The 19,260-nt window shown below is 47.2% G+C and overlaps 2 protein-coding genes across 5 annotated transcripts; one reads left to right on the top strand and one right to left on the bottom strand.

The window, feature by feature from the left end:
• The first annotated feature begins 973 nt into the window (after nt 1–973).
• On the top strand, nt 974–5,831 carry Sap30 (SIN3-associated polypeptide 30). Of its 4 annotated transcripts, none has more exons than XM_077662378.1 (5): nt 974–1,189; nt 2,208–2,384; nt 2,602–2,724; nt 3,308–3,406; nt 5,454–5,831. In XM_077662378.1, the coding sequence occupies exons 2-5, from the start codon at nt 2,217–2,219 to the stop codon at nt 5,574–5,576; spliced, it is 513 nt and encodes a 170-aa protein (XP_077518504.1). In that variant the 5' UTR covers nt 974–1,189; nt 2,208–2,216; the 3' UTR covers nt 5,577–5,831. The 4 variants fall into 4 exon arrangements, with proteins under 4 accessions (XP_077518504.1, XP_077518503.1, XP_077518505.1 ...); XM_077662377.1 differs by lacking the exon at nt 974–1,189 and adding an exon at nt 1,453–1,623; XM_077662379.1 differs by lacking the exon at nt 974–1,189 and adding an exon at nt 1,710–1,812.
• Nucleotides 5,832–7,907: 2,076 nt separating this feature from the next.
• On the bottom strand, nt 7,908–16,074 carry Sf3a2 (splicing factor 3a subunit 2). The gene is made up of 5 exons (XM_077662376.1): nt 15,962–16,074; nt 15,551–15,727; nt 15,198–15,406; nt 14,036–14,218; nt 7,908–8,141 (listed from the first exon to the last, which is right to left on the bottom strand). The coding sequence occupies exons 2-5, from the start codon at nt 15,702–15,704 to the stop codon at nt 7,938–7,940; spliced, it is 750 nt and encodes a 249-aa protein (XP_077518502.1). The 5' UTR covers nt 15,705–15,727; nt 15,962–16,074; the 3' UTR covers nt 7,908–7,937.
• Between the last annotated feature and the right edge of the window lie 3,186 nt (nt 16,075–19,260).

A 19,260-nucleotide genomic window follows, 5' to 3' on the forward strand; every position in this document is an offset into this window, starting at 1 on the left:
AAAATTTTATGGCATTGAAATAACTGATGAGAACAGTGAGAAACGAGCAGAACAAACGAAGCAAACTACGAGCCACGACTCGTTGCTCAGCTCACGCTCTGCCTTTTTTGGGAAGCGTCGCCGCGTCGCTTGGTCGGCTTTGCGCGACGTTTAGTGAAACGACGCGCCGGCCGGCTCCAGCGCATGCCTTCAAATAAATGCGCAGAGTGGCGAAAAAGACTATGGTGGCGCTGCAGTCAAAGTGGCATCGATAGGGGGCCTGTTTTGCTAGTCTGCTTTGCTGACCAAGACTCCCGCGTCGTTTAATAATAATAATATTTGATCCGCTCTCGAGAGCGGCATTGTTCATGATTGGGTACCCAATATTAGAACAAACGATGAAACCGATAGTTGGCAAAAAAAAAACTGTTAATCTAATAAAACAACGTGCAACAGACATGGTAAGGTTTCACATGGTCAACATTATATTGATATGTTTTTACAGTAACAGAAGAGCGTCGCCCCTACGTAACAAAAATTGACCACCTAGGCAACGGACGCGCGCACGTCGGCAGCCAGATAAGGCAGTACGGTTGATGCCGCAGTTACTTGTTGGTATGAAATAAGGCAATTTATATACACACAACCAAAATAAAGTGCTCATGTAAGCCGATACAGGCACAATATGTCTGAACATCATGATTTTCGGCGCGTGTTATGGCCAACGTTGGTGAAGACCTAGAACGTCAGCGCCCAGAAATATACTGCCAGTATATTATGGCACCGATCCGCGCATGGATCATGTGTTCTGTGACGTCATAGCAATGCCGCAGGTCCATCCAATCAACATTGAGAGCGCTTGCGAATTTTTTTTGCTTTCCTTTTTGCGGCCACTCTTTCTCTCTCTCTTATTGCTCTCTTTCACATCCTAAGCTTTCGCTGGGGTTAGCTCTCCTCCCACCTGCCTTGCCACCAGCGTCGCTTGGCTCTGCACTGGGAGGCTTGGAGAACTTGAGTGGCTTGGGCTCGCGGTCGGGGCACATAAGCCGGTAGGGTTGCGTGCTGTCAGCCACGCGGAGTGTAAACAAACAGTAGCCGCAAGAGCTTCCTCGCCAGGAAGACAGATCATAGCGCCGGCAAAACTATCGGCTCATTTCTTTGATTACGTTGTTGTGACAACACCGACAGAAACAGCGGTCCCGGCACGGAGGTGAGAACTACAGCTTGGGAGTTCCGCGGTAGTACGGTAGAGCACTGCACCGACGCCGATCGGCTCACATGCCGCCCATTGCAGCGAGCCTGCCATGATTTGGCGCCAAATGTCGTCCGTGAGCTCGAGCATCCTTGATTGCCTTTCCCAGCTACAGTCGCGATCGACCCTTAGCTGCCGCCGTGTCCTACCCCTGTGCGTTGCGGCTGGTTAGGCCTACATTTTGAGCGACGTCGCCCTCCCTCGAGCACGCCGTGCCCTCTCTGACGTCTCGTAGTATGCCCCCGACTGGCATGCGTGGCCGCACCGGCGGAAACTCGAGGTCGCTGTTATTTCGCTCGGCCTCGGTGTCAAAGCTCTCGTCTGCTTTGCAGCGGTCACGCAAATTAGCCACGGTTCCGACGTCAAAGACTCCGTTGACAGTGACTTCTGCGGTAGGCGCGCTTCCCGCGACCAGGCATTTTGCCCTGCCGCAACGACCCATTTTTGTTCGCCGGGTCCGTAGCTTGCGCGACATGTGGCCCCCAGCTCTTGGCAGCTGATCATGCAGCTGGCGATTCGGGTAGCCAGCTCAGCTTTGCGAACGTGCTCATTGGCTCTGACTCGCCACTGTCCCGAATTTCGTGAGAATCGCTAGCACGGCTCTTGATTTCGTTTTTGAAGCGCGGTTAAATTTCTTTTGCGCTGCGTTCCTAGTGTTGTATAATTTTAACCTCGTCGTCTCGCGGCTATGATGTGGTCGCGGTTTGTGATGATCACGAGCTGAAGCACTGGCTGAGGATTTGCCGTCTTGCTGCGTAACCTGGGCGGCCGTACATTTATCGGGTCTTGTATTTCGACGGCTACTTTAGAAATGAGCGAACGTTACGATCGTTGCGATTACTGTATTTCACGATGCAGTTCTTTTAAAAACGCAGCGCTCCGGCTTTTGGCTGCTTTCTAGCTGCAAGGGCTTTCACACACTACTGCTGCTTTGATTTGCTTGGTAAGCCTGACCTCCGTCTTCTACCGTTTGCAGAGAGGCCCAATGAACGGATTTAGCACGGAAGAAGAAACGCAGAGTGGGCACAACCAGATCTGCTGTCTGCTGGACGACTCGGAGCGTTGTACGCGGCCTGCTGGCAATGCTAGCTACAGCAAGCGAATCCAGAAGACGGTGGCTCAGCGCAAGCTCAAGCTGAACATCGATCCAAGCGTAAGCGTCGCAGCTGACTTCTTATGAGACGTTCGCGGTTGTTTAGCAAACAGCATGAATTGCCCTTTTGCGGCTTTGATACGGCCGTTGGCCATACGGGAGAGCGGAACTCATGCTTTTGCTCTGCAGCTACGAAAGGCGGCTGTATGTTCCATTGGCACCATGTCACAACCATGCTTATCATTCTTTTGATCACTTTTTCTTTCCATGTTTGCAGGCACGACACATCTACATCTGTGACTACCACAAGGGTGTCATCCAAAGCGTGCGCACAAAGCGGAAGCGCAAGGACAGTGAAGATGACAATGGTTCAAATGAGCAAGAGATGGACATCCCTGAGGTATTGACTCGCTCGGTGCAGAACTGTGTGCAATATCACTAGGGTAGCATTTTTTATGTTTTGCTTGTGCATTGCATGCTCGGTCAGAATCACTCCACTGAAATCCGCGTGTAGAGCTCAAAGCAAATGCAGCAGTGCAGTACAGAACAGCTTTGATTGACCATGCCACATTTTGAGATGGGGCACATTTGTGTGCTTTCATAAGCAGACTGCATGCAACACTTTGGATGCCATTCCAGCCCATCGCACATAGCTGAAACATGTGCTATATGGAAAAGGCACATCAAATCGCAGTTGCTCACCATGCCCAGTGCTTAGAAACATGGGTGCAGAAGTCACTTTCAGATATGTCTAGTGCATTCGTAAAAGGCTTTCTGCAGTTCCAAGACTTGTGTCGCATGCAGCAACATGCTAAAAATGTCTGCTTGTTGTATGCTTAAACATGCACAACTTTACTGCATGCTCTTCCCAACAAGTTCACCTGCTGTTTTAGAAGTTCTATTGCTATAAGGGTCCCAAAGGTAAGTTTAAATTTACCTGTGCATTTATGTTCAGCTTTACAATGTTTATTCATGTTATGCAGGTGGACTTGTTCCAGCTTCAAGTGAACACATTGCGGAGGTACAAACGGCACTACAAGGTCCCCATGCGACCTGGACTTAACAAAGCTGAGCTGGCTGATGTGAGTACTTGTCGTGTGTTAGATAAGTGTGAAAAGCAGTCTCCTCCGATGTGCTGTTAAAGCTGAACAGGAGCTGGAATTGTGAAACAGTTTGACCTCAGTTGGCTTATCACGATATTACTGGAAGAGGCGCCATGTGCATGTGCTATATACTGTTTGTAGTATTTGGCATATCTTCATGACTTCGAGTGCATAAACGTGTACTGGCAGCAGCGTGTGCACTAGCATTAATTTTTTAATCGTGTACTATGCTTTCCAGGTTCACCGTGTTCTATTGCCAACTGTTGAGTGCGTATTGTTCAGAACTTCACCTCAGTCGCATTGTGCTGGTTAAGCTGTTAGGCAATCCAAGTACAGTAAAACCTCATCACTTCGAAGTTACTTGAACGGCGAAAAATGTTAGAATGAACGTGGTTTTCTTACTAACCGATCGTGACAAAACAATGGGACCTGGGCAGAAAATTACCTTTATTGGACGAACTTTGTGATTATCGTATACTGCCACGTAAAAGCCGACCCCCTAACTCATAGCCTCTGCTGCCTTATAAAAGTTGACTCCAATGCTGCCATACAAAAGTTGACTCCAAATACAAGCCGATGCTCCCCCCCCCCCCCCCCCCCCCCCCCTCTTTTATTTGTCCTGCCGCCGCACTCAGTCAGTTTTGTAGTTTCCCGCGAGATGGCATTGTGGCGCAAGAGCAACTCAAAGCAATAAATGCATAAAGATGCGATAACATGGATTGGGAGCCTGAAACCGATGGAGATCAAAAGCGAAAAAACAGCGCTTCACGCTGCCTTCCATACTCTCGTACAGCCCGACTGACTAGCGCAAACTGAATTGCTAACCGTCCTGTAGTTTCGGATTCCATCACACAGCACACCCTGGGAAGTTTACTGTCGTGCTATCTACCGCACTTCCGAGGCAGCAACCACCAGTGCGAAAGACTCGGGTAGATGGCACACAATTCAAATTTTCATTAGTGGAACCCAAACGCATACGAATGAACGATTTTTTATGTTGCTTGGAGCCTCATCCATCCTGCTGGGAACGAGCGCTGGCACGGAGTGCATACTACCTGCCGCTCGCAAATAGAATAAAGCTGGTAACCTAACTCTCTTACCACGGCACATCTCAAATAAACGGTGTAGGCCAGCATTGCGCATAGTCAACTCGTCGCGGGAAAAGTGTAATGGTGTGTTTTGGCAGTCCACAAGCCATACCATAGACTGATTTTTGTGTTGGGAGCACTGGCGTTGGTGCACTTCGCATATCAAGCATTGGCATCGCTCAGCGTCGCTGTCTCATGGCCCCGAGGGGCCGTCGTTTCACCGATTTGCGACGAAATCGGGATCAGGCATTCCTGCTTAGCACCGCAGATCTTCGAATTAATCAGAATGGTGCAGGCTGGCACCTTAGTGAGGTTTTACTGTAGATGGAAATTTTACTTACCAGGAATGGAGCCTAATTCAGCTTGCTGTGCAAAAAGTTTAAATCCAACCTTGTGAGGTACAAGAGCGTGGTTTGTCAGATACTCCGGGGGTGACCGTGGGGAATACTTTGTTTCTCAGATATTTATTGGAAAAGTTCATGAACAGAAATAAAGTGCAAACAACTTGCAAGAATTGCGTTCATTGGCACAATTCAGTTGTTTTGCTATGTAAGATCAACTTTGTTCTATGATGCCACTAACTAGCATGCATACCATCAATGCTAGCATTACAGTAGCAATGTGCTGTGAGCTTATGTAATGCTGTACTGTAGGTATGGAAAGATGGATTCCAGAAATGGCACCCAGTTGCATTGCCTTCCAAAGCAGCAGTGGTATCTGAGGTGCATAGCTATGCTAACAGATGCGACACATACACGGAGTTAGAAGCATGATGTCCTTGCACTCTTGCTTGGTGACAAAACCAGCCAGCTGAGCCCTGGCCGGTGTGTTGCTACCTCTGTGCACATTGGTTTCCACTGATATGTCTTGCGACTTCAGACTGCATATGCCGTACTGGGCTGCACATTTAACGTTTGGTTTCCCTGTTCTCTGGGCAGACATTGGCTCGGCACTTCAGGACCATCCCCATCGCTGAGAAGGAAGCCATCACATATTTCATCTACATGGTCAAGAACAACAAGAACAAGTTGGACCAGAAGAATGGAGCTGACCCGTGCTGAACCCGACCTCCGTGAAATGGCTCGAGCTTTGCCAAGATGGTCGATCTCATCTTGGGGACCCTGAGGAATGCAATTAGCTCCCCTGTACATCACCACTACCATTATCACCTCTTGTAAATATACCATCTGGCTGCTTCCTCTTGTAAATACATTATACATATATTGCAGACATGCGTATATATATATTCAAATACATGTGCATTCTGAAAAACCGGTCATGTACATAGGAATAAAAGCAGGATTGTTTATTTAGGAGTGCAGGTGTGTGTATTGTGCTGAACTGGTGCTGTTTAATTTAAAAGGTCATTACCAAATCTGCAGCACCCTTGTGTGCCAGTCAGAATGAGCAGTCTTTTGCCAGAAGTAAACAAGCCACTAGGTCACAATAAGAGGGACACTGATCTTAGTGTTGCAGGTGCCTTACATGGTCTGGGACCTGTTCTGAAGACCTGTGAAGCGCCCTGGGCACTGACATGCACATGGCAACAAAGATTTTGGCGTACATCTATACTCTTTCTGAAGTTTCTATGCACAATCGCAAAACAAAGCTTGGTCAGAATTGACCAAGGACCCTCGACCAGGGCTTGCTTGCTATCCTGCGATGCTGCTTTAGAATGCAAAAATTATTCTTGTACAAGTACTTGAAATTCACCACAGACCAAGCCACCTGCCACTGTGGCTTGGTGGTTAGGGCACTCGGCTACTGGGCCAGAGTTCACAGGTTCGAACCAGATCGTGGTGGCCGCGTTTCGATGGAGGCAAAACGCAAAGACTCCTGTATGCTGTGGGATGTCAGTGCACGTTAAATATCCCCAGGTGACCTAAATTATTTTGGAGCCCTTCATTAGGGCACCTCTTTCTTTCACTCCCACATTCCTTCTCTTCCACTGAGATGTAATACAACTAGTGCACCATTTCCTGTCCTCAAAAAACCAATTCATTGTAGCACAATAGGTGCAGGCAACTTCAACTGCGTTATCACTGTATGTAGTAAGAGTATTCCTGCATATTGTTCAATTGAAAAATGAAGGAAATTAGAAAATTTTAAGCATTGCAAAAAACATCCGAGTCATTAATGTGCTCTATAGATTACTTTTTTCTGGTTTGAAAAGAAAGTGCATGAAATATAAAAAAATCCTGCGTGCTGCTGATAACACACTCAAACACAAAATTCATGTACTTGCCATGTTCGATGGTGCTGTGAATGTGACTGTGTGAAAACTAAGTGGGCACTAGTGGCAAAATTGAAAGTAACATTTGTGACCTGGCTGCATTCTGTGCAGAAAACGGCAGGTGCACTGGTTCTTAGCAGCCATATGCAAGCTGTGTTCCTAGTTAGCAGATCACATTATAAGGCGAAAGCTTTTCTTGGCTCATGAGTGGTGTGGACGGAAGTCTGCTCGTTAGTTGTATGGTAAATAAAACACAAATGCAAAAGTTAAAGCAACACGTATGAAATGAAAAGGGGGAAAAAAAATCATAAAGAACAATATCAAAAAAGCTAAAAGGAACACAAAATGGCATAACAAAAAATGGAGAGAGAAAGAGGACAGAGAAAGGCTTTTGCATTTACGCTCCTAAGCAGACTTAAGTGCAATCCTGTAATTTTTGTGCCTGGCATGTGGTGTCTTTGCACTCCGATGCTTTGCATCTGGAATTGGCGATTTTTCTACGGCCCGGCCGAAAACCAGTAACGACCATTTTAATGGAGAAATACATTTAACGGCTACATTTGCAAAATCTTTGTCCATCCGCACCACAAGAGAACTCAATAAAATAACGAAAAGAAAAGTTCGTATTTTTGTTTCAGGAGTGGCAACTTCGAAACCCTATATCCTAGGTTCTATGGTAGGCACGATAATTCTACCCTTATTGCATTCCTTGATGTCAAGGCAAACTAATGGCATGCAATTCAGCAAGTTCCCTGCATCAAAATTTCTTGAAAGCTCTCGCTGAAAAGTAACATACTATATAAGTGCAAAAGCAGTTGTTTTAGATGAAATTAAATGGCAATTTGGAATCTGCACATAAAAATTTACGTTCCCTGAAAGTTTTGTAGTTGTGACTATGATATTCAAAATTTTTTGAAAGACTAGCTTCCCCCCTTATGTAGACATGCCATAGACGCTAGGTCACAGTTACCACACGAGTGCTTGCCACTGATGTAACGAAATGAGTGCCTAAAGGTCTCTAGTGACACTGCCTCCTGTGAATACATGGCAACGAAACGTGACAAAGCACGTGTGCACTCCTGCTGTGGGGTAATCTAGGCGCAGCATGGATTAGACTGCAAATTTTTTAACAACGCTGCATGTGACATTAAAACGCCTCTGGCAATGAATGTATTTATTTCTCGATTTCTCAGCCACTGTTGCTTGTCCCCGAGGGAGGTGGTGGTGGAGGCGGTGGTGGTGGTTGCAGGGCCTGCATGTGGCTGGGACCAGAGGCCAGAATCTTGGGCTTGGCTTCCAGTTTGAAGCTGAACTGCAAGAAAAACTGTTTGCTGTCTCGGTTCCAGAGAGTCCAGAACTTTCCCTCTGATTTGTCGACCTCTCTGCTCGGTACCTGCAATGAAATGTTGCTTAAAATGTGCTCGTGGCTATCAAATATGGCCCTTGCGCTTGAGCCGCTTTGCAAGAACAAAAATTTTGTATCCGAGCTATCTAACGTATGCCGCCTTGGGCACAGCCAACTGTGGTCTTTCTGATAACAGCCAAGTACTTCACTAAATAGTGCTACAACATCAAACTACTTCACTAAATAGTGCTACAACATCAAACTATCCTCGGCACCACGTTCATATGCTTGCACTCAAAGTTTACAAATGTTGCATCTTCTTAGATTAGTCACACCATGATCAGTGCATTCATCAAATATGTGTAGCTCTTTGCAGAGCAGTGCTATAAATGTAAAGACAGTGCCATTTTTTTTATTATTTTAGTTCTGAATTTTCAATACTGCGATATACATTCATCATGCAAACACATTCACTAAAAATTCCAACGACCTCTACAGTTCCTAGCATTTAAAGATGTTATAATGTGCGCACAGTTGAAGCTAATGGATTTTCAGCACCGAAGCAACACTTTCAGAAATGAGACATGCCATAAAGAAGGGCCCCAGGATGATTTCAACTATCTGAAATTCCTTATGTGAAACCAAATAACTCTGAGGTAGTTTTGCACTTAGCCTCCCCTGAAATATGGCAACTACTGCCGGGAATGAAACCGCAAGGCCCTGCCCAGCAGCTTAATGCCAAAGCAAGGACAGTGAGTATGCCCAGTTAAAGTCAAGCGAGCAATCCAGAGTCAGAATACAATTCTCGAGTGCTTTAGTGGCAGTTTAGTTTATGATACTCCAAAAAAATTATCCATGGCTAAGGCTCCCAGTTTCCCATGATATACTATCGTGACCTGAAGCATTTTTCGAGGAACTGCGTGTTAGCAGCCACATTCTCTTTTTCGATGCTGCTGCTGTTATGGACATCCATAGGAATGCCAATAAGATGGAGAAATTACTATTCTACTTTATTTGCTGAAATATAACATTTTCAGGGAAGCTTACTCGGGAGAATTTTAAGAGAAATGTTACGATTATAATACAATCTCAAAATTGTTCAGGCCAACAATTCAGGCCATAAAAATGCAGATGGCGTGCTGCAAATTAGGTGTGCTAGCACTTCTGTTTTCACTTTGGTTCCAGTGTTCGGGTCCATTGTTCACGGATGGAAGTTGTTCAGATAGCGATAATGGGTTAATGCCCATATATGTGGGATTCCTTATTCTCTACTTCACATTCATGGATCCCTGAGAGCACTACTACCACTCCCGGTACAGTGGTGCAGCAGTTAAGCGATGCCCCACTGCCCTGCGATGGCAGGTGCTGCCACCGGTGTGGACCCAGGTTGCTCTTTGCTCTTCCCGAGCATCCTCTCGCAACCAATCATTAATTTAACTGCCACAAGTGGACAGTGTATGTCCATGCACGCACGTGTGCGTGCCACAAAGCATGCTTCAGACAAACATGCAAATAAACACACAACCGCTAAATGCGGGGAATGTTCACTATAAGTGCTATCGCACTAAAGAAAGCTTTGTGGCACTTTCACAACATCAGTCTCCGAGCATTTCTTAGCATTTCTGGAGGTGAAAGCGTCCGCACTTTGCCAAAGCCGCACACAGTGTGCATCTGCGTGATAAGGCTAACACGGCAGAGTACGGAGCACTGAAACAAGGAACGCTATCAGTCAGGTGTGTATCTCTCAGTGTTCAAAATGTGGTCTCATTTTTGTTGGAATGCGAGTTGTCGGCGACAGTTTTTGGCTGCACCATAAAAAAATCGCAACGCTGCCTGAGCAGCTTGGGCTCCCTGCTCGAGATGCAAAACAATACCATACAACATTTGTTAGGTTGGGGCAACCTAAAAAGAATGAAAAATAATAAGCCCCTGCGTGCACCACTGACGTACAACAGGCTGAATCCAATCTGAAAATAAATGAAAAGGCTTGAAGGCAATAGTATACTTTTTCCACCCGCAGGCAGGGAAAATGCAAAAAAATGAGGGAGGGTAAAAAGCTACAAAGCGACCCACAGCCGGGGAAGCGGGCCCGGGGAGACTCCCCTGATCTTCCCTGGGACGTAGCGGAAGGGGTTGGATGAACGGGTTAGGGGAATCGGGATAGGAATGGGGACAGAGTTTTTGCTCTGATCCATGCCATACAACGTCCATATCAATGGCATGACTCCTTGCGTGACAGCCATACAACATGCATACATCCATACAACAGCGTGACGCCTTACTCAGTGCGGCAACCACCTTACACACTCATAACTGCCCTCTGGCGTTTGTTCGCCGCTACAGTGGGCGGATGCCAAACACGCAAGGTGTTCTGGGCGCCAATACGTGCGCATTTGCAGTGAAGCCTATCGGACAACTCTGAAGCTCAAAGGGTTTCAAGACTAGCAAAAACATGCACAAATGCCACACGAGGCATATGGAAAGACCAAACGAACCACTCACGGGACTTCAGAGCTCTTTGACCATACTACTTGTGAAAATCAAAGAGGTCCATGTAATTTATAGGTTAGCAGAGAGAGAGAGAGAGAGAAGCTGTTGCCAGGAAGAAAGAAAAGGAAAGTGCACAGGCCTGCTCACTGGCTCAAGCCGAGCCACAATCGCTACCACATGCAGATAGTAGGAGAGTTGAAAGATGGGATAGAAAGACAGGATAGTAAAGACGCGCTGATCCCGGAGGCAGTGCAATACCGGGCCAACCGGTGGTGGGAGTGAAGCATCCTTCAAACTCTCCGCCACGTTTCCAAAAATAAGTCCAATTGGACCCGTAACAGGTACCACTTGCGGCATTCTGATGTACTGCCCCAAGCTGTTCAAAGATGACTGACGTAGTGGCCGCGTCGCGGTAAAAGCTTGTCCTCCCTGCGTGGAGGGAGCCTAACCGATTCTGCAGGCATTTTCAATAAAGTTGTTTCTCTCTCTCTCTCTCTGATGTCTGTTTAAAATATCTGTCATAACTCAGCCACAACCAATAGGCAGTAAAAGTAATGTCTACATATCCAGGAACCATACCATAGGTTTAGCACGATGTTTCAATTTTATGTCTCTACTCCTTTAGATAAACATGTACACTGTAGATTAAACTGTTACGACCTTCTCAACAGAATGTTAGAACCATATGCTGCGAAAGACAGTAAAATTTCAAACCAAAGCCCCCTCAGGCTGGTCATAAAATGGGCGTTACCATGCTACAGGATTACACATAAAAAGTCTGCAGATTGGAAAATTTTTTTTAATATTTCGAAATATTTTCAAGTCAATCATAGCAATATCAGGTATTTGCACAGTATGCTTTCAAATGAACAGAGAAGTTGAGCAGAGTTTTTAAAATCAGTTAATATCTAACCGTCTCTTAACGTTGCACCTATCATTTTTCTTTCCACGGCTCGCTGCATTGCCCTTAACTTAAGCTGAACCCTTTTCGTTAGCCTCCACGCTTCTGCCCCGTAGGTGAGTATTGGTAAGATACAGATATTGTGTACTTTTCTCCCAAGGGATATTAGTAAACTGCCATTCATGATCTCAGAGAATCCGCCATATGCGCTCCACCCCATTCTTATCCTTCTAATTATTTCCCTCTCATGATCCGGATCAGCCCTAAGTAGACCTTTACCCCTTCCAACACCTCGCTGCCAATTGTGAACTGCTGTTCCCTTGCTAGACTGTGAGGGAAGAAACGCGGTTTAACAACACCCTAGTCGAAATCAAGGAGAAGATATGGACTTGGGCAAGGCATGTAATGCGAAGGCACAATATCTGCTGGTCCTTAAAGGGGTGGAGACACCAAATTTTTGGTTGCCGTGTTCTTTGTTTCAAACGTTGCGTATTGCCCCAGAACGCGTGATACGTGCTGCACAATTCATATATGTGCAGTAAATAATTATTACATTCCTTATACTGAGTGGTTTCAGTTTCACAGCGCCAGGTTGTGCTGCAACGTCACTGTCATGGAAGAGCTGCAGCAACCCTGGTGACATGGGCCCCAAAACTTGTGACGCACAGATTGCTGCGTCGTCTGCTCTCGCACGCATGCTGCGCATACAGCCCTTTTCAAAATCATGTGCCGGCAAACTTGGTTGGTTCTGCGATATGCTGAGAAAAGTCAAGCAAGCGAGGGATAACACAGAGCACTGAAACCAAGCGGATTGCTTTGGCCGATCTCAATCAGCATAACGCGTATGCAAACGTGGCTTCTTCATTGCATTTCGCTTTGCCACGCCGACGCTGATGTTCGGCGGTCGTCTGTGTTGGTGGTGCGTAGCTGACCCTGGTCACACTACGACGACATGATGCCTCACTTTTCGTACCGATCAATACCTGTCTCTGTCTTCACTTTGCTCTGCTTGCGCAGCTGCACTGCGAGACTGCTCAGGATCCCCTGGCATGCTGATTACGATATCTGCTGCATGTTTAGCAAACAGTCCATACCATACCTATTCGCTAAATAAATGCTTCCAGACAATTGTACATGATTCTGCATTTACCGCACTGGTACGTGCTCCCTCACTCCCTCAGGAATGCACCCATGATGACTGCATCTCGGCACTACTTTTGTTTACATATCTGCATCAGTATACAGGCAGCGCGTTAGATCGGCACGAATTGCAAGCTGCGTTCTACTTAAGTTAAACAAGCTCTTCTCTTCTGTGCCGGTTGTGCGTTTAGTTTGCGCAGTGCGATAATAACTTTGCATGAATCGCGGAATACGAGAGCCAGCCTGGGGAACGCTTCATAGCGAGGTTGTTGACTTGTTGTAACTGCTTTTTTTGCTTTTTCCGATGTGTCCAGTACTTGAATTTAAATTGGTTTATCTAGAGTTCGGCGCCCATTTGCGATAAATAAAGTGGCTTAATTTGTTGCCCTCAAATGACGCTGACGACTGCTAGCTGCCTCTGCAGGCGCCTGCAGCATTGGTCGACAGACTGGGTCACACCGCCTAGCAGCGGCGCTTCCCACTCGATGCATTTGCATCCTAAAATGTAAGAAATCCTCAATTTCTGGTCACTGTTGTCAAAACTACGCTTAATGACCATTTGTACTCGCTAAAATTTGTGAGCTCGCTCTCCACAATCGCTGACACCGCACGTACGAACCCGGCGGACTCTCTAGGCCTATTCGTACTGCAAGCGGACCGAAGGATGAATTAACATATAAAATGTAGTCGCTCGATCGTTTCGCTTATTCGTATTGCAGACAAGGTGTAAACAAGAGCAACTATAGTCATCGTCTCATCAACGTGGAGGTTTCGCTTGGCCGCCGATACATGGTGCTGGCTGGTGCGTCAGTGACGCTGATCAGCACGCCGACCGCTCAGTCGCCGACGCAGTGCCTCGCAGATGCCACCATTCTGATTGTACGTCACCGTCACGTTACTGTGCTGTGATGTCACTACTATTCACTGATATCGTTCCACAGTTCTACGTCACCAACTGTAGTGCTAGCGATGGGTCCCGATCGTGAAAAAGAGCATTTAGGGACTCTTTGGAGCTGAATTAAAATATATTTTAAGCATTTGTTGCATCCAATACTTCGCCGTGGGTGACCTTACATACAGAAGAAGCCCATAACAAGCTTATATAGCCTCAAAATTTGATGTCTCAACCCCTTTAATAACGGTAACGGAGTGGATTCCAAGGGAAGGCAAGCATAGCAGGGGGCAGCAGATGGTTAGTTAGGCAGATGAGAATATGAGGTTTGCAGGCATAAAGTGAGCGCAGCTGGCAAAGGATAGGGGTAATTGGAGAGACATGGGACAGGCCTTTGCCCTGCAGTGGGTGTAGTCAGGCTGATGATGATGATGAATATCTAACCGTGTACTCCCTACAGAAGGCCCTTCTTCAAGTGCATGCATGCACACCCCCAAGCTGTTTACTGGACAGACTCACCTTGAAGGCGATAGTCTCGTAAGGTTCGGCTGCAAAAAGCAGATACTGCCACTTCTTGTCTGGTGGCTCCACCTTCTGTTCATAAGCCGACATAAATCGATGTCGGGGCACCACATTGTCATTGACTTCGGGGTAGTCAACTTGAAACAGCAGCGACTGCTGGCCAGTCTCACCATCCCTTTGCTGCACAAGGCAAGAAATGAAAGATTAGCCAACTAAGAATTCCGCTTCAAAAAAAATATATCACACGGTTACAGTATTTCAACACTTGTGTCGGCTGAAGGCGTAGGAGGTGTCACAGTTGGGCAGCAGCAAGGTATGTCAGCACCAGATTTCCCATCACATCTTAGAGAGGGAATGCAATGTGACCAGTTTGTTCCAGAGTACTGACATCACTTCCCTCACATCACACAATGTGAGTAGCAACCAATCTCTACTCTTCCACACCAACTACAGCTGACTGCTGCATTTGTCGCCACTCTGCACATACGGCACCTGCTCAACACCGCCTAGAACATAAAGAAGGCCTAAGCACTATGTCCTCACTGAGGTGCCCACATCACTACTATGAAATTGTGTAGTCACAGCAACATCGAATGGCAATGATCCAGCTAGCACAACTCTGCATGTGCATAGGCAGGCACAAGCAAGCCATCTCATACGCATGCCTCCTATTGCAGCTGCATGTGATTCAGACATTGCCACAACCAAGATCACTCACTTTCAGCTACTAAAGGCGGTAGCTGCAAATGCCATGCACCCTGAGAATGCGACAATAGTAAGCCACAGCAGTAGCTGCCAACAGTATCAGCATATTACACTGGCAGGCAAAAGCCTCCTGCTGGTACTCACAAATGCTCACTGCCTTTCCCCCCTCTCCTTATCTATTTCTACGACAATGTGCTAACTGTAAAAGCGGACTAAGGGTGCCAACATTGAATATCAAGAGGAACTACAAGCAAGGTACTTACACTAACAGCTTCCTCAAATGGCCACGATATATCAAAATAACGAAAGTTAAATAACAGGTTTGTTAGCACAGGAGTACATCCAGGCATGTATGTATACTCGACGAATGACGCCTACAAAAAAGCGAACTGTGCTGCATCCTTTAAGTTCACAATGGTAATAGTAGTGGGACTCCTAGAGGGCAGAAAACTACCTTGGTCACTCTGTAGCCCGGGCGTCCAATCTTGACAAACTTCTTGATGTCGACGCGAGGCTTTGCTGGGGCGGGCTGAATGGGCGAGTCCTTAGCTTCCTTGGCTGCACGGCGTGCTAGGTTGGCCTGATGCTTCTTTCCTTGTGTGTGCGCCAGGTAACTGCCTTCGTTATTGTGCAGTGTCAGACACAGTTTGCACTCGTAGGAGCCTGCGTTAAGAAAAGGTCAGAACAATCGCGTACAAAACAAAAATTTCTCTGCGATCAGCGCCGGCGGGCTGACGGTAGCATGGGCATTTGCAATACACGCCGCCAAAAGCTAAACGAGATCAAAATTCGAAGAGCGAAATATACCTAAATGATTTTTCATGAAGTATGGATCCTTCTGAAGGTCTATAGTTTCTAATGCAAGCTGCCGCAGACGCTCCCTGCGGTCTCTGTTCGACTCCGACCATGACGCGACACCGCCGGAGCCGGTCTTGCCACCCGGCCGATGTTGGAAGTCCATGCCGTAGTCTGTTTAGCTTCACCCTACAATAATAAAAAAAAAACTGCTGTAATGTCACAACGAAGTCCGGGCTTAATAGCAGTTTAAAGCATTTGTGGTTTGCAACTGTGAGCTGCGTACCACCATCTGAGCTAGAGCAAGCTGTTGACAGTAGCCAGGAGTAAAGACTGGCGATTTCAGCGTTACAACAAAGAAATACGACTGAATTTCCACATTTTAGCTTAAACAACTTAAGGCGAATAAGTAACATCACATACACTCAAGACGATTGTCAGCCACTACCGCAATGCAAACGTCGCTCTCATGGACGCCATGACACAATGACGTAATGATGATGATGGGCATAACGACCAACGTTTAAAGCCAGACTTTTTGTAACGAGTGAGTGACTAGTGGGTATCCGACCAAACAATTTTTTTATGGGCGCAATTTCTCTGCTGCTATTGCTGTCAAGAATATTGAAAAAGTAAGTGCACTGGCTATCCCACTGGCTCAAGCTGAGCCACAACCACTGCCACTTGCTTGAAGTAGAAGAGTCCAAAGATAAGAGAGCAAATATTAGGAAAGACGCGCGCGCGCTATGTAACGAGCCGATCCCGGAGGCAGTGCAATACCGGGCCGACCCGTGCAGGAGGGCCGCGGAATAATTTCGACCACTTGGGGATCTTTAACGTGCACTGAAATCGCACAGCACACGGGCGCCCTTGCATTTCGCCTGCATTGATTGCTGAAAGCTGAAACCGAAACTGCTAAACATGGCGATAGCGCTTGGCTACTGATCCGGAGTTCCCGGGTGAACCCGACATCGGTGGCTACGTTTCGATGGAGGCGAAACCCTAAGGTGCCCGTGTGCTGTGCGATGTCAGTGGACGTTAAAGAACCCCAGGTGGTCGAAATTATTCCGGAGCCCTCCACAACGGCACCTCTTTCTTCTTTCACTCCCTCTTTTATCCCTTCCCATACGGCGCGGTTCAGTGTCCGCCGATATACAGTATTGTGCGTTTTTATCGCTGACTTTCAAAAATTTCCCCGCCTCAACCGCTCGCTCGTTTGCGGCGAAACTGCACACAGAGCTTGCGTATTATGGTAACTTTTGTATCATAGCAAGTTTGACAATGGTACTTACTTAGTTCAGGCGCACATGATGCGAAAACGTAAGCGTCTACGAGAGAGCGGCGAGCCAAAACCCGCAGACGACGTTTTTCGCTGAGAACCGGTAGTGGCGCCATCTGTTTTCGGCAGTAAAAAGCGTCTCGACTAGGCCGCCGAGGCAAGCGTAGCAAGGAGCGCGGGCCCTTTGAATATGCCGTTCGGCATTTGCGTCTGCTTCAACTGAAGCGCTTACAACATTTTCAGCTAATTGAGCGGAAAAAATATCATAACAACTGATTAACGAGGCTTTACCTTTCAAAGAATATTGTTTGCAACGCTTGGCTCGGCGGCCTTGTCGTGACGCTTTCCGCTGCCGAAAACAGATGGCGCCACTGCCGGTTCTCAGCGAAAAAGCGTTGTCTGCGGGTTTTGGCTCGCCGATCTCTCGTAGACGCTTACGTTTTCGCATCATGTGCGCCTGAACTAAGTAAGTACCATTGTCAAACTTGCTACGATACAAAAGTTACCATAATACGCAAGATCTGTGTGCAGCTTCACCGCAAATGAGCCAACGGTTGAGGCCGGGAAATTTTTGAATTTGTCAGCGATAAAAACGCACAATACTGTAGACAGATACTGCACCCTTTCCTTTCCCTAAAAACTAATTTCCAATTTCCACCTTTGCCCCGCCGCGGTGGCTCAGTGGTTAGGGCGCTCGACTACTGATCCGGAGTTCCCGGGTTCGAATCCGACCGCGGCGGCTGCGTTTTTATGGAGTAAAAACGCTAAGGCGCCCGTGTGCTGTGCGATGTCAGTGCACGTTAAAGATCCCCATGTGGTCGAAATTATTCCGGAGCCCTCCACTACGGCACCTCTCTCTTCCTTTCTTCTTTAACTCCCTCCTTTACCCTTCCCTTACGGCGCGGTTCAGGTGTCCAACGATATATGAGACAGATACTGCGCCATTTCCTTTCCCCCAAAAACCAATTATTATTATTATTATTATTTCCACCGAAACTGCAAGATGTATAGGTGAAGGATACACATCATTCAAAAAGGTCGCGCGCGATGAAAAAAAATTGCTGCGGTTCAACTACTGCTAAACCTGGTTAGAGATCGAGCGAAAGCTGTGGTGTATCGGACAACTAGACGCGGCTTGACGTTTGTATACGGCTGCGTGCGTTCCGCACAATGGATAAGCAGTGCGCCCACCCTGCCAGCCTGGCGGGTGGCAGTTTAATGGTTTATCGCGAGAGGTGGGTCACCCAATGAAGGCTGCGCGGCTTATTGCTGCAGTGCACTGTAGCAGTGCCACGCGTGTCTGCCACAACGTTGTCAGCGCTAATGCATGCGTCCCACACATCTCTCTCTCTCTCTCTCACCACCGCCACGTACCTCAAAGCGCGATTGAGGCGTCCACTGTCTCGGGGAGCCATGCGCCTTCCTTTCCTCAAAATCATCGGAGTCTATATAGAACGTTGATGCAACGCCAACGGCAATGAACACAATGAACGCCGACGGTCTGTGGCTTCAGTGCCGTGCTTATGCTATAACGTTGTGAATGCCAACGCATGCAGCGAACTCGCCGCGGTGGCTCAGTGGTAGTTAGGGCGCTCGGCTAATCCGGAGTTCCTGGGTTCGAACCCGACCGCGCGGCGGCAGCGTTTCGATGGAGGCGAAACATAAAGGCGCCCGTGTGCCGTGCGTTGTCAGTGCACATTAAAGATCCCCAGGTGGTCGAAATTATTCCGGAGCCCTCCACTACGGCACCTCTTTCTTTTTTCACTCTCTTCTTTATCCTTTCTTTTACGGGGCGGTTCAGGTGTCGGCCGATATGTGAGACAGATACTGTGCCATTTCCTTTCCCCAAAAACCAATTTTCATTTTACTCATGCAGCGCACATCTGTCACTAATGCCGCGTAGGTTAAAGCGCAACTGAGGTGTTCACTGTCCCATGGGAATATATTTATGAGCCTTTCCTCTGCTTTCGAAGAAAATAGAAGAATTAATAATAATAATTGGTTTTTGGGAAAAGAAAATGGCACAGTACCTGTCTCATATATCGTTGGACACCTGAACCGCGCCGTAAGGGAAGGGATAAAGGAGGCCCGAGAGTGAAAGAAGAAAGGAATAGGCGCCGTAGTGGAGGGCTCCGGAATAATTTCGACTACCTGGGAATCTTTAACGTGCACTGACATCGCACAGCACATGTCACGGTTGCCTTTGGGTTTCGCCTCCATCGAAACGCGGCCGCCGTGGTCGGGTTCGAACCCGGGTACATCGGATCAGTATACTTGTTTCGTTGTATTAAGCACGAATACATGCTTTTCGCGCAGTTATAAGAGAAAAAGTTTTCTAACCACTGAGCCACCGCGGCGGGTAGAAGATTGGTATTGAGGAAAGGAAATGGCGCAGTAACTGTCTCGCATATATCGGTGGACACCCGAACTGCACCCGGCGGTA

The sequence above is a fragment of the Amblyomma americanum genome, chromosome 4 (genome assembly GCF_052857255.1).
Source record: "Amblyomma americanum isolate KBUSLIRL-KWMA chromosome 4, ASM5285725v1, whole genome shotgun sequence".
Classification (NCBI taxonomy): domain Eukaryota; kingdom Metazoa; phylum Arthropoda; class Arachnida; order Ixodida; family Ixodidae; genus Amblyomma; species Amblyomma americanum.